The sequence below is a fragment of the Anoplopoma fimbria genome, chromosome 18, assembly GCF_027596085.1.
Source record: "Anoplopoma fimbria isolate UVic2021 breed Golden Eagle Sablefish chromosome 18, Afim_UVic_2022, whole genome shotgun sequence".
NCBI classification, from domain to species: domain Eukaryota; kingdom Metazoa; phylum Chordata; class Actinopteri; order Perciformes; family Anoplopomatidae; genus Anoplopoma; species Anoplopoma fimbria.
The window spans coordinates 21,080,360-21,093,217 of NC_072466.1; the positions used below are offsets into that span (position 1 = coordinate 21,080,360).

General features: G+C 43.2%; 2 protein-coding genes across 5 annotated transcripts in view; one reads left to right on the forward strand and one right to left on the reverse strand.

The window, feature by feature from the left end:
* Positions 1 to 1,645, reverse strand: part of cdc42bpab (CDC42 binding protein kinase alpha (DMPK-like) b) — an 80,836-nt gene extending 79,191 nt beyond the window's left edge. For all 4 annotated transcript variants that reach the window (XM_054618999.1, XM_054619000.1, XM_054618998.1 and 1 more), the window contains exons 1-2: positions 1,554 to 1,645; positions 167 to 1,443 (exon numbers count right to left, since the gene is read on the reverse strand). In XM_054618999.1, the coding sequence (XP_054474974.1) occupies positions 167 to 344 (178 nt within the window). In that variant the 5' untranslated portion in view covers positions 345 to 1,443; positions 1,554 to 1,645. The remainder of the gene's footprint in view (positions 1 to 166; positions 1,444 to 1,553) is intronic.
* A 5,862-nt stretch (positions 1,646 to 7,507) lies between these two features.
* lft1 (lefty1) lies at positions 7,508 to 10,107 on the forward strand. The gene is made up of 4 exons (XM_054619033.1): positions 7,508 to 7,772; positions 7,951 to 8,197; positions 8,985 to 9,224; positions 9,783 to 10,107. Exons 1-4 carry the CDS (start codon positions 7,508 to 7,510, stop codon positions 10,105 to 10,107), a joined length of 1,077 nt encoding a protein of 358 aa, XP_054475008.1.
* The last annotated feature ends 2,751 nt before the right edge of the window (positions 10,108 to 12,858 follow it).

Genomic DNA, 12,858 nt, shown 5'->3' on the forward strand with positions numbered 1-12,858 from the left:
AACTGAGCCCAACTACTACTATAAAAGGAATGTGATGGTGAAGGGAGGGCCACTGCACCACCAACACTATCAGCTTACCAAAAAGAAGAAGAAAAAAAAAAGAATAGACAGGGAGGTTGAAGGCATGGGCCAAAATAAGAGGAAATAAAGAAAGAGACTTGCTCACCCCATTCCAAAAACTCCAGGATGTTCTTCTCTCTTCGTATTGGGGAGTTGTTGCACTCATCGTAGAGGCACACCAGGATGTCCAACAAGGTCTCCACACTCAGACACTGGCCGTTAGACTGAGCCGGCCCGTCCAGGATCAGCTTCTCCAGCTTCTTCAAACGCACCTCTCCCGACATGATTATTCCGGCTTGCTGATTTTGGAAGTAATGATGATGATGATGATGATGATGGAGGGGATGGGTAAGGGGGGGAAGGAGCGAGCAACCTCCTCGGCCTGTTAGTTAACACAGAGAGGCCTGTGAAGAAGTTCTCTCACCTTGAAATGTCTCAATTATACAAGAAAATGAACTTTAATTGAGGATAAGCCAGGGGGCTAATTCTGCGGCCAACTCATTATCTCCCTCTGGAAGATCCAGTCATCCAGTTCCCATTTTCGTGATACGGATCCCCACAGGGCACACACGCCGAAAACAAGTGACCACAATCAGAGACCCTGGCTTTTTGATGAAATCCCAACGCAGGCTGGCAGTGTACTGGTCTCCTCTGGGACACAAACTGAGGATAAATGGAGCTGTTCAACAGATCCTCCTGGGCTGCTGTTGTTGTGGCAGATATTTGGGATTCTCCATTCTTGGAGTAACCCAAAAAAAAAGGGCAGATCTGCAATGCTACAAAGCCCCAGCGCCCCTCCTCTGCTCCAGGAATGGAAGGGCGACACAGGCTTAGTTAGCAGCCTGCTAGCTTAGCCGTGTGGCTAGCTAGCCAGCGAGCTAACGCTAACGTTACTTTTCCTCGTTCCTAAACGCCATCGTACAACATGCACAGTGTTAACGTTTAACTGGATGTGTCCACTTTCGGCAGTATCGCTTGTTTTCCCATCCAACTGTAAAAAAATAAATAAAAAAATATTCCCTTGTTTTCACAAGATCTGTTCTTTAAATCCCACTCTTCGTCCCGAATGTGTCTTTAGTTTCTGGAGAGTTCAGACAGCACAACAAGAAGTTAGCCGTCAGAAATGCGGGTCCTTGTTGAAGGTTACAGCGGAGCTCGTTTCACGTCAAGAGCTGTGTAGTCTGGTCTCGCTTATTCCAAATACACAGCCTAAATTGCCCCCGTCCTGTCCTTCCCTTTCCCTTCCTTTCCTTTGCCTTGCCTGCCTCCCCCGCCGGTCGGTCGCTTCGCTTCTCGCCGTCTTTGCTCAGTCAAGCTACCAGCAGCCAGAGACGCTCAACGGGGAAAGACAGCCAAGTAGACAGCTCCGTCCGTTACGCCGCACTGCATTGTGGGAAGTAAACTATGAATGAGTTACAAATGGACGCTTGGCTCGCTAAACTACTTGTACACATTCAAAAGAGAACGTATGAACCCTCTAAACAATACTTAACCTCTTCCTAACTCGATGGAGGATGTATCTTAGCAACGCCGTACGTTTTGAGACCGCCGTGCGTCTCGTTTTTACGAAGAATTTCGAACGTTTCCAACTTTCGCGCATGCGCATAGCGTCGAATCCTCAATCGGCCATCTTTGATGTGCCCATTCCTTGAATCCTTTTAGAGCTAGCGGCGTATCTTCTCCGCCGTTGTAGCATCTCTGGTTGCTGCTGCAGGCAAAATCCCAGATCATCATCATGGCGCCCGTCACAGCATCTGCTGTGCGGAAGGGGTGGAGGTGGTGGTGGTGGTGGTGTTGGTGGGGGCTGTCAATGTTGTGAATGGAAACTGCGGGCTGTCTGTCAGTCTGCTGGTGACGTGGTGCGGAGAGGACACAGTTTCTCCAGAACTGGGACAACAGTGACTGCTGTCCCTTTAATTGTACCTATGCAATGGTGTGGACTGCATCAATGTGACTGTTGCAGTGGGACACATTCACACAACCTTCAGACAACACATTTTCATACTTTGTGTGTGTGTGTGTGTGTGTGTGTGTGTGTGTGTGTGTGTGTGTGTGTGTGTGTGTGTGTGTGTGTGTGTGTGTTTATATTAGTATAGCTCTGCATCTACATGCACCTCTCAGGCCAACATGGCATCAGAATTAGTAACTTGTGGCTTTCAATTTCTTTATTTTCATTTGAAAATAAGAACATTGTATTATATTATTGCATTTCTTCTACTCCTGACTGCTCCTCCCATCTCTCAAGGTGCGTCTAGTTAGTCCAGCTGATCTTCTGCCCCTTGGACTCACTGGCGAGAAAAGCTTAACACTGATAGTAAACTATCTTTAGTTTTCTGATGATCCTGGGTTCCTGCAGGCTGTCACATTTGCACCTGCACCATGAGCATAATTCTTTTTTTTTAATAAACCTGTTTGAGAGGCAATTATGCTCACATTACCAGTAACAGTCATGTCATGACTCATTAATAAAGTACTGAGTAAACAATGATATTTCACAGTATTACAGTGTGTTGCTCTGAACTATCACCGTCCCATCCTTTTGAGGTGAGGTGCTTATCGCCGCTCAAAGTACATCCATTAATGGTTAACGGCCTGAAGCTGAATGGTGGTGGTGGTGGGGGGTAGAGAGACAGACGTAGGTAGAGTCCTAGTGTCAAAGGTGTGCCAAACACAAGATAACATGTCAACTTAACATTAAACCCTTCTATATTTCAGAAAAGTGGATTCTTCTCTGTAGTGCCAGGCAGAAGAAAGTCACAGAGAAGCACACACACATACACACACAAAACAATTTAGCATGCAAGATGTATTCAATGAAATAGATTTTGATGGTGACCAAGTGTAATCCGAAGCACGCTGCTTTTGGCATGTCTGTTTACGAGGAGCATATACATTTTTATATTTCACAATGTGTTACTTCTGAGATGATTGATTGTTGGGAACATTTTCTGCACAACATTTGTGACGCTCTTCATCGGGTGTGGCACTGCAGAACCATGGTCCCTTGTAAAGATAATAATCCACTCTAATATTAATGCACATACATGATAGCTTTTATTGTATTTTTTTTTTAGTTCCATTTTAATATGAATAAATTGGGGGTTTTATTATCATTACATTTATCTTTGAGTTTCCTTTTGACTAACTTAAACACTCGAAATAGAATAAAAATAAGATAGAGATTATAATTTAAAAAAACAAGCAGATAAAAACAGGTCATAACAGTACATGCAGTTTACAGTGGAGTTATGGTGCAATATTTACAACAGAATATAAAAATGTGCAGTTGGGAAAATGATGTGAACAGATGACGTCATCGATTGAAGTCTTGAGTGGAGTTTCCTGCATGGGAAGAATCTCTTTTTAGAAATAGTTTCTGTCCCAAATCACACAATGCACATACTGTTTAAAGGTGGATGTTCCCTTTAAAACGGCCTGCAGCGTCCCCAGAGCGCCCCCTGCTGTACAAACAGCCTCCACGCAACTGTTATGTTATGCTGCTCATTCTGTACACATGACATCTATTGCATTCTGTCCATCCTGGGAGAAGGATCCCTCCTCTGTCGTTCTCCCAGAGGTTTCTTCCTTTTTTCTCCCTGTTAAAGGGGTTTTTAGGGGAGTTTTTCCTGTGAATGTGAGGGAAGGACAGAGGATGTGAGGGTGTAAGGACAGAGGATGTGAGGGTGTAAGGACAGAGGATGTGAGGGTCTAAGGACAGAGGATGGAGGGTGTGAGGGTCTAAGGACAGAGGATGTGAGGGTGTAAGGACAGAGGATGTGAGGGTCTAAGGACAGAGGATGTGATGTGGGTCTAAGGACAGAGGATGGACAGACAGGATGAAGGACAGAGGATGTAAGGACAGAGGATGTGAGGGTCTAAGGACAGAGGATGTGAGGGTCTAAGGACAGAGGATGTGAGGGTCTAAGGACAGAGGATGTGAGGGTGTAAGGACAGAGGATGGATGTGAGGGAAGGACAGAGGGTGTAAGGACAGAGGATGTGAGGGTAAGGACAGAGGATGTAAGGACAGAGGATGTAAACATGAGGGAAGGACAGAGGATGTGTCAGATTGTAAAGCCCTCTGAGGCAAATTTGTAATTTGTGATTCTGGGCTATACAAAATAAACTGAATTGAATTGAACTGTTAGACTGGTGGGTTGCTGATTATGCAGCTCTCTGGTATTTACCATAAATAGTTTTGTGTGTGTGTTGAAAGTAGTTTATATTGCTCAATTTCGACTGTTTTGTTGATTTTTCTAAAAGTATGCACAATTTAAGAAGACATTTAAATGATCATCCACCAAAAAATATAACTAGATGTATAATTGTTGCATTGTTCCGATCAGGGTCGTTATCGGTATCCTGCACACTAAAAGTCTCGCCTGTGTCGATCAATTAAAAAGTTAATGAAAAATATTTGTTGTTAGTCCTATCTAATCACGTCTGATCCTATTTGGGTAAGTCTGCGCTGGGATTAAACCCCTCCGTCTCTGCGCTGATTGACCGCCATCAGCAGCGTGAAATGCAATTAGACTGGCCTGTATTCTCTTGTATTCTCTGTCTAGATGTGGAGCCCATCGAGCAATACTTGCATTGTCCCTGCACATGGTCTGGCGCTTTCCCCCTCTGTCAGACTGATCGATGATTATTGGCTGCCGGCTCCATGGGACTGATCCAGACTCGGGGACTAGAGCCCAAATATTTGATATTGGGATAAAGCAGGCAATAGCAGATCAGGAAGTCAGAGGACAAAGCAGGCGTGTGAATAATGAGGAATTTGCTCTGACCACCAACACAAGTTCAATATTGACTCTTTGGAGCAGCCCCGCCTTGCTGTGGAGATGCTGATGTCTGATGCACAGACATCCCAACCCAGAGCCAACTCTTGGGGGCCCCTCTGTAATATTAGTCAAGAGCAGCGTTAAACTGGGCCCCTCTACAAACAGCATAGGAGGAGGCCGTGTTTCACAAATGGAAGGGAATGACCTATAAATTGGACTGCTTTTGAATGCAAATGCCTGGATGTTAATTAACACCTGAGTTGTTGATTGTGGGAGCTTTGTTGGCCTTTGATTGAAAAGAAATGGCACCTATAGGAGCATCAGATGGAGCTTTGAACTGGGCAACTTGTCTTTGATTGGCATGGGAAGGAAGAAAGACTGAGAAATATCACACAAAGGGCATCTTAATTTCCCGAATTAGGGGTTGTAATGTGAGGGAGAGGGGATAGCACAGGTTTCCTATGAAGAACAGGAACTTAGACTTGGCCCCTTGGCTGGACTGGACAATGGCCGTGCTCTGAATTTACATGTCTGCACTGACAATTCTGACATCAGGCAACCTGGTGGAACAGTTTGGACCTCAGCAGACTCTGTGTTGTGGAGCCCACTGTTCATATTTAAGGTGTTACTGCTCTATAATCAAATTAGACCATTAAAAATAATAATAATAATAATAATGAGAATAAATGTTTCCATTTTTCATTCCTCAGCACAAGAAATACACTGATTCTGCCTTTCAAAACATGACCTGACTGTGTGCAACTGTGGCATTATGTATTGATGGATGTGTGCTGTGTTATATTGTGCAATTGTGTATTTTATAGGCCAGAGAAAACATATGAAGTTTAGCCACTTAGGCTTAACTCTTTGAGCATAAAAACATCCATCATGGATGAGAAAAAGGATTAATCTACATATGCACAATTGCAAATAGCCATTGCAAATTTCATTCGTTCATTCAATTGCACAAAAAGTTGCAAATGTGAAAAAAGAAGAAGAAAATCTTTTGGTTTGCTTGGTTGAAACACAAATACAACAGCACCAAAATCATCACTCTTTACACACATCTCCCTTTGCACACCCTTTGCATTTGCATATTTGTTTCATAGTGTGAAACATGGCTGCATCCAGTGATGGTAGCACACACTCGGGGTTTTCCTCGTGCGGTATTAGGTCTACAACTGATCATAATTTGTCTGGCTCGTCAGCTGCAGGCACCAGAGCTGGAGTGAGCAAAGGGTCTGGCAGTCATCTGTCATTTGCTCTTCCTGTGTGCCTCCTTCAGTCTGTCTGACATCTCTAAGCAAACACGGCCCAATACACAACTGCAGGCCGGGCCTTCTGGGGCGGCCAGCGAGAGCTGCCCCTCTTCTAATGTTTGTGTGACAAAAAAGGCAAAGGCAAATCCTCGCAATGGAATCAGATAATCACCAACCTGTGAAGAGCCTGCCCCAATCCACATCCACCGCCGGCCCCCCCTGGATTAACTGTCTGTTTGGCTAATAATTTTAATCTGCCGGAGAGGGCCAAGAATGGGTGACAGGGTCTCGGAATAAACATCTAATCCTCTGCCCCCCCCCCTTTTCTGAGCTCTGACCGCTTCCTCCTTGACCCCCTTGTTATACACTTGTGCCAATAATGAACCAACTGGAATGGCCTTCCTGCTGCTGTTTTGCACGATCTTTATTCCACTTTTTTGCTGGACTAAATTGCTCTCCGGCCACCCAGACAGAGATAAGGCCGCTGTGTGACAGACTGTTGCCAGACTGACATCGTCCAGTGGAATGTACACAGCAGAGTGTGGGCACTTCAGGTTCACAGGGTCAGGAGATGTCTGTCTGGGACGCATGTGTAGCAGCACAGAACACACTTCAGACCGGACAAACCTTTGGAGAAATAACTGAGAGTCGAGACACAGAGACAAAAAAACATTTGTTCCACTATGTGAAACACCAGCTATGACTGCTCATAAGTTACAAAACATGAATGGACACAGAACTCACTTTGGGTATTCAGACAGATGGGCTGTTGACCGTGATGATCATATTTGTAGTCAGTTATATTTTGTTAGTCATTGTATGATGACAATAACAATATTAAATCCTGCCAAATAATGTTTTTCTTTTTCCTATTGGGCTGAAAACTCCCTGAAAGAGCATTTTTACAATCAGAAATGACACTTTGTGGTGCATTCGGCTCTCAAAAAAATACAGTTGAGCAAGTATACACACACATAAAGTGCACAAATAAATGTTAATTTGAGTTGATTGTCTGATGTCTCCCAATCCAGGTGAATCTAAATGACCTTTACACCATAAAGGGCAGATTTTTTTTTTTAGATCCTCATTCTGACATCAAATGCAACACAGGCAGCGTTTTTAGTGGAACTATGGTGAAGTTACACCTCCACAATACGGATGGATGGCACTCGAGTCTAATTGTTGCTGTTTGAAGTATGGCCACTTAGATATCCTGTTTAGGATGGGGCTGTATGGTCGCACCTTTGTTCTGATAAGGGCCCCTGCCCCCCATCGACAAAGTGCGAACGACTGGGAGGGCTGCAACAATATAAGGGGCCGGAGGAGTGTCAGGGGGGCCACTGTCCATCTCTGTCCATCTCTGGGTGACTTACTGTGCTGCTGCTGCTCCATCACACCCACAGCTTTCATGGATTTCCTCCGCGCTTGCGTCCTCTGCACCGCTCTCCTCGGCCTCGCCAAAGCCTTTACGCACCTGGATATGAAGGACGCACTGCTGCAGAAACTCGGGTTGGATGAAGTTCCAAAGATCCATAAGAGGGATCTGGAGAACCTGGTGGTTCCGGCGCATATCAGAAACAAGTACACGTCCATGCTGAAGATGCACCACGGCAGGAGACGCAGATCTCTGCCCAGCCTGGCGGGCATCCTCAGGGGAATCCCCGGCAATGCAGGTAAAGATCAAAAACACAACATGTTATTTGTAGTAATGCATCTGAAAATGGCTTTGACACCAGTTACCAGTCACACTAAACCTTTATTCCCATGCGTAAAGATGACACATGGTGCGTAAAGATGACTTTTACGCACCAGACTGTCTCCACCTGTAACACTGGCTCTGCTGTGTTTTAGACTTCTCCGGGGAGTTTGTGTATTCAGACACGGCTCGGCAGAGGATGGTGTTCGACATGGAGGCGAGGATTCCGGACAACAGCGAGGTGACCATGGCCGAGCTGAAGCTGTACCAGCAGGCCGCCTACCAGCATCGCTTCCTGGGGGAGAGGAAGAGCCACCGACCCGTCCACCACGCCCGGGTCAGCATCTACTGGGTGGAGGTCATGCCCAGTGGATCCAACAGGACATCTCTGGTGGATTCACGGTAAGAAGACATGTTATGGCCTTTCATTACATACCTGCTTGAACAGCTGTAACGATGTACACATTTGTTTTATTTTTTTATTTTCACTTTTATTTTGCTATGGATCCCAATAACTCCAAACTGTGCACACACAGTTGTTGTTGTTGTTATTATTGATTATTGACTTATGTTTGTCTGTTTGTTTTTGGGGATAAAAAAATAAAAAAAAAAATTGTTACATTTGTAAAATGATGTTTTGCTATATTGTGAATAATCAATAAACAAAGTGGTAAAAAAAAAAAAAAAAAAAAAGAAGACATGTTATGTAAATATCTTAATTATAGAGCAATTAACTGGTGACATCATCTAAGTTTGGCTTATCTGAAGTCATAATAATAAATAATAATAATAATAATATATATGTTTGGATACGTTACGGAATAGTATGTATATATATATATATATATATATATATATAATGTGTATGTATATATATATTTATTAATAAATGAAAATGTTAATAATTATTATGACTAAGGAATGTTAATTTCAATGGATGGGATTAAATAAGTGTAAACTTCTTCCCACCCCTTTTCGAACATGTTACAATTATCAAGTATTTATCATTTATGTATCGAATTATGCTTTCTATTTTTGTTTAACATCAATAATTTGTGTATGATATATATATTTTTTTGTTTTCTTTTACATGTTCGAAATCAATTTAAATCAAAAATCAAAATCAAATAATAATTCAATTGTGTTTTTACTTTTTTAATTAATCGCACCTCATCTCTCTTGTTCTCAGGTTGATCCCCATTCACGAGACCGGCTGGAGGAGCTTTGATGTGACCCAGGCGGTGCACTATTGGTCCCAGACCCAGCAGAAGACACCTATGCACCTGGAGGTGTGGATCGAGGGCGAGAGACCTGGCAGCTACGCGGCAGAGGCGGCCAAGAGTGTCCGCTTCACCACTCAGGAGCAGACGGACAACACCTTGGGGAAGCCCGAGCTCGTCCTCTACACCCTGAACCTCGAAGAATACGGGTAAGGGCCCCCAGCGTTTGATATACAGGATATTGTGTCAGCGTGGCAAATTGGCCCGACATCCTCCTTCTTTTCTTCTTACCTGGCTGTCACCATTTGCATTGGTTAGTGGATATGCAGTGATGTGCCACAGTGGCGTCAAGTGGGCTCATTCTCATGGAGTGGAGAAATCATTAAAGAGGAGCAAGAGTCCAAAAAAAGCACATGGAAAGAAGTGTTCCTCCATTTTTAGTGTTTTATTGCTATGACCTTCAGATTCAGTGATCCATTAAATACAGGAGATGCACTTATGACTTCTGGTGACTAGTAGTTCTCTTGAATACCTATGTTGAATACACTTCCTGTAAGTCGCTTTGGATAAAAGCGTCTGCTACATGACTGTAATGTAATGTAATTTTTGATGCTATTTATGTAGATTTTCCCTCTAAAAACATTAGATTTCATAGTGGGATAAGTGTTGAATGCAGGGGCGTAGCAAAGAGACTCGGGGGGGCCTCCCAAAAAAACCCACCTTGAGACTTCAGTTGATCTAACTTTTCTTCATCCTTCCTTCCTCAGTTCTCGCGGCGACTGCGACAACAACCAAAACAAGGACTCCTGCTGCAGGGAACAGTACTTCATCGACTTCCGCGCGCTCACCTGGACCCAGTACTGGATCATCGAGCCGGCCGGGTACCAGGCCTTCAGGTGCACGGGGGGCTGCAAGCAGCCCAAGCGCAACTACGGCTACGGGGAGAGGCGGTGCACGGCGTCGGAGAGCGCCCCGTTACCCATCATGTACCTGGTGAAGAAGGGCGACTACACCGAGATCGAGGTGGCCGAGTTCCCCAACATGATTGTAGAGAGGTGTGCGTGCACCATGGACAATGTCTCCATAGTATGAAGTCACAGGAAGCCACTGTAGTGCTCCCATAACCACAGACTGCTGGGAAGTATTATAGGGATATCATAGTGTCTTTTCATCGGGGTGTTGATATATTTAATGTTTTGAAACAACACGTCTAGTACTTTCTATTTAAATGGACATTTATCAGGAGTTTTACACACGGCACTGCAGCCCTGTCGCCATCAAATTCCTGCTCCTTCCACAAGCACTTTTATATATTTTGTACATTTTTTATATCTTTTTTTAAAATTCAAATTTGAATGAGTTGTGTTGAATCTGCAGCACCCATTTAAATTCTGTCTGATGTGTTATATTTTTTTCAAGCTGTACATAATATGGATGAGTTTATGTTTGGAAAATAAAAATATTTAGTTTCACTCTCTGGTCCCTCCTCTTCCCTGCTGTCTGGGCCCCCCATTCACATTCATGATCACATTCACATGCAGGCCTCCTCCGCCGCCTCGCTCATTTACACTCATAGGAAATTGTAGAGCAGAGCAAATAATTTGCCTAATGACTTGTAGCATTTGTCACGCCGCGGGGCGCACCGCTGTTGACAAACCGACCCATAATGCTTTGTTTGCAGTGGGGAAGGAGCTACACGGCCACATACGGAGAAACGCGAGGTCAATTCGCATTAAGCCGGAGAGGGCTCCTCGAGTGTTTACATCAGACTTAGACCGGGCCAAACGTTGCTAATCAGGGCCAGGAGCTAATGCGCTGTTTGCTGTCTGAGTGGGGGGTCTTGTCATTCACTAATATGCTGCTGATGGAGGTAAACATGCTGCCCTGCCAAAGGCAAGCAGCTGTCTGTCTGGGAGGGAAGTGGATTCCCAGCGTGGACCTCCAACACCAGGAAGCTCCACCAGACACGGGTGGTGATGTAAGGAATAAATGTCATACATACAGTGACCCTTTAAAAAGTATTCACCCGCCATACATACTGTTACTCTTTAAAAAGTATTCACCTGTCACACATACTGCGATACTCATTGAAAAGTATTCACCCTTTCACATACAAGTACTCTTTTAAAAGTATTCACCCGTCACTCATACTGCTTAGCTCTTTAAAAAGTATTCACCTGTCATAAATACTGTTAGCCTTAAAAAAGTATTCATTGTCACAAATACTACTAAACTCTTTAAGAAGTATTCACTTGTCACACATACTGCTATACTCATTGAAAAGTATTCACCCTTTACACATACAAGTACTCTTAAAAAAGTATTCACCCTTTACACATACAAGTACTCTTAAAAAAGTATTCACCCAGCATAAATACTGCTAAACTCTTTAAAAGGTATTCATTCACCCGTCACAAATTCTGATGCTCTTTAAAGAGTATTTTCATGTTTTAGTGTTTGACAACATTAAATCAAAGTAGATTTCATGAGGGTTTTTTTTTCACTGATCAATAGAAAAATACTGTTGATTAAAGTGGAAGCAGATCTTTATCATGTGATCCAAATGAATTACAAACACTTAATACAGCAGTAAATGTTTGCATATGTATTCATGTCCTTTACAAAGAACACTAAGCTTTACTATTAATGGTGCAGCCAACTGACTTTACTAGTCACAGAATTAGTTAAATGAAAATTACATGTGTCAGTATAAAAAACACCGGTATCTGTAGTACATATACACCAGTATCTGTGGTATAAAAAAATAGTATTTGTATTATACACCAGTTTCTGTTGGAAAAAAAACACCAGTGTAACTATTAGAAAAACAACAGTACTTGTAGTTTATGTACACCAGTACCTGTGTTGTAAAACACCAGTATATGTATTATAAAAACCTTAGTATCCGAAGTACAAATAGACCAGTATCAGTAGTACAAATACACCAGACTCTGGATGATCCAAGTAAAAAGGTTTTGGAAAAACTTATAGGGCCAGTGTGAAGAATTAAAGGGGATCTATTGTTAGAAAGAAAAAAACATTATATTAATACCTGTGTTTTCGTTGAAAATAGGAATGGTTGTGTTTTGTCACCTATGAATGAGCCGTTTATATCTACACCAGATTCCAGAATGCACAAAACAAACACTGGCTCTAGACAAAGCCATTCATGTGTTTTTGGTTTAGTTGGTTGCACTCTGAAACATCACCACTAGATGACGCCAAATCCTTCACACTGCACCTTTAAAATATGAAGACAAGGAAGCACTCCAAATAAAACAATATAAAGATTATTATGAGCACAAATTAGGGCATGTATGCAAGAACATTTCCAAGTCACTAAACCAACACTGCAGCAGAGGTCGTGTTTACGGAATATTTTCCGTCAGAGACAGAACTTTTTTAACAGTGATGGAAAAATCTGAAGGCCGTCCATCATTAGGACGGACTGGAGGCCTTGGACCGTCTGTGAATACGGGTCACAGAGCCGCACCGATGCAGAAGAAGCTCATGAAGCGGGATTTCCTCCTGGTGAAGCGAGTGCTTGCAGGATCGGAAAATCCCACAGTTACAAAGCTAGCGTGTGGATGTTTATCAGGTGTGTTGTTTACCACATTCGCCATTTCAGTTCAGTGTGTTAGCATGCTAACATTTACTAAACAAAGTACAACTGAGGCTGAGGGCAGTGTGATTACTCTGCAGGTATTTGATCAGAAAACATATCCATTTTGATGTGCTGATGGAGCTGGATCACAGGTCTGTGGGTCAAAGTTAAAACAATTCACCCTCTGATGTCTGAGGGACATCAGAGGGTGACATCAGATAGTGACATTATGCCATAAT

Coding starts and splice junctions, on each gene's coding strand:
- lft1 (XM_054619033.1), top strand. CDS start 7,508: ATGGATTTCCTCCGCGCTTGCGTCCTCTGCACCGCTCTCCTCGGCCTC. Junction 7,773..7,950: donor GGGAATCCCCGGCAATGCAG/GTAAAGATCAAA, acceptor GCTGTGTTTTAG/ACTTCTCCGGGGAGTTTGTG. Junction 9,225..9,782: donor CTGAACCTCGAAGAATACGG/GTAAGGGCCCCC, acceptor TTCCTTCCTCAG/TTCTCGCGGCGACTGCGACA.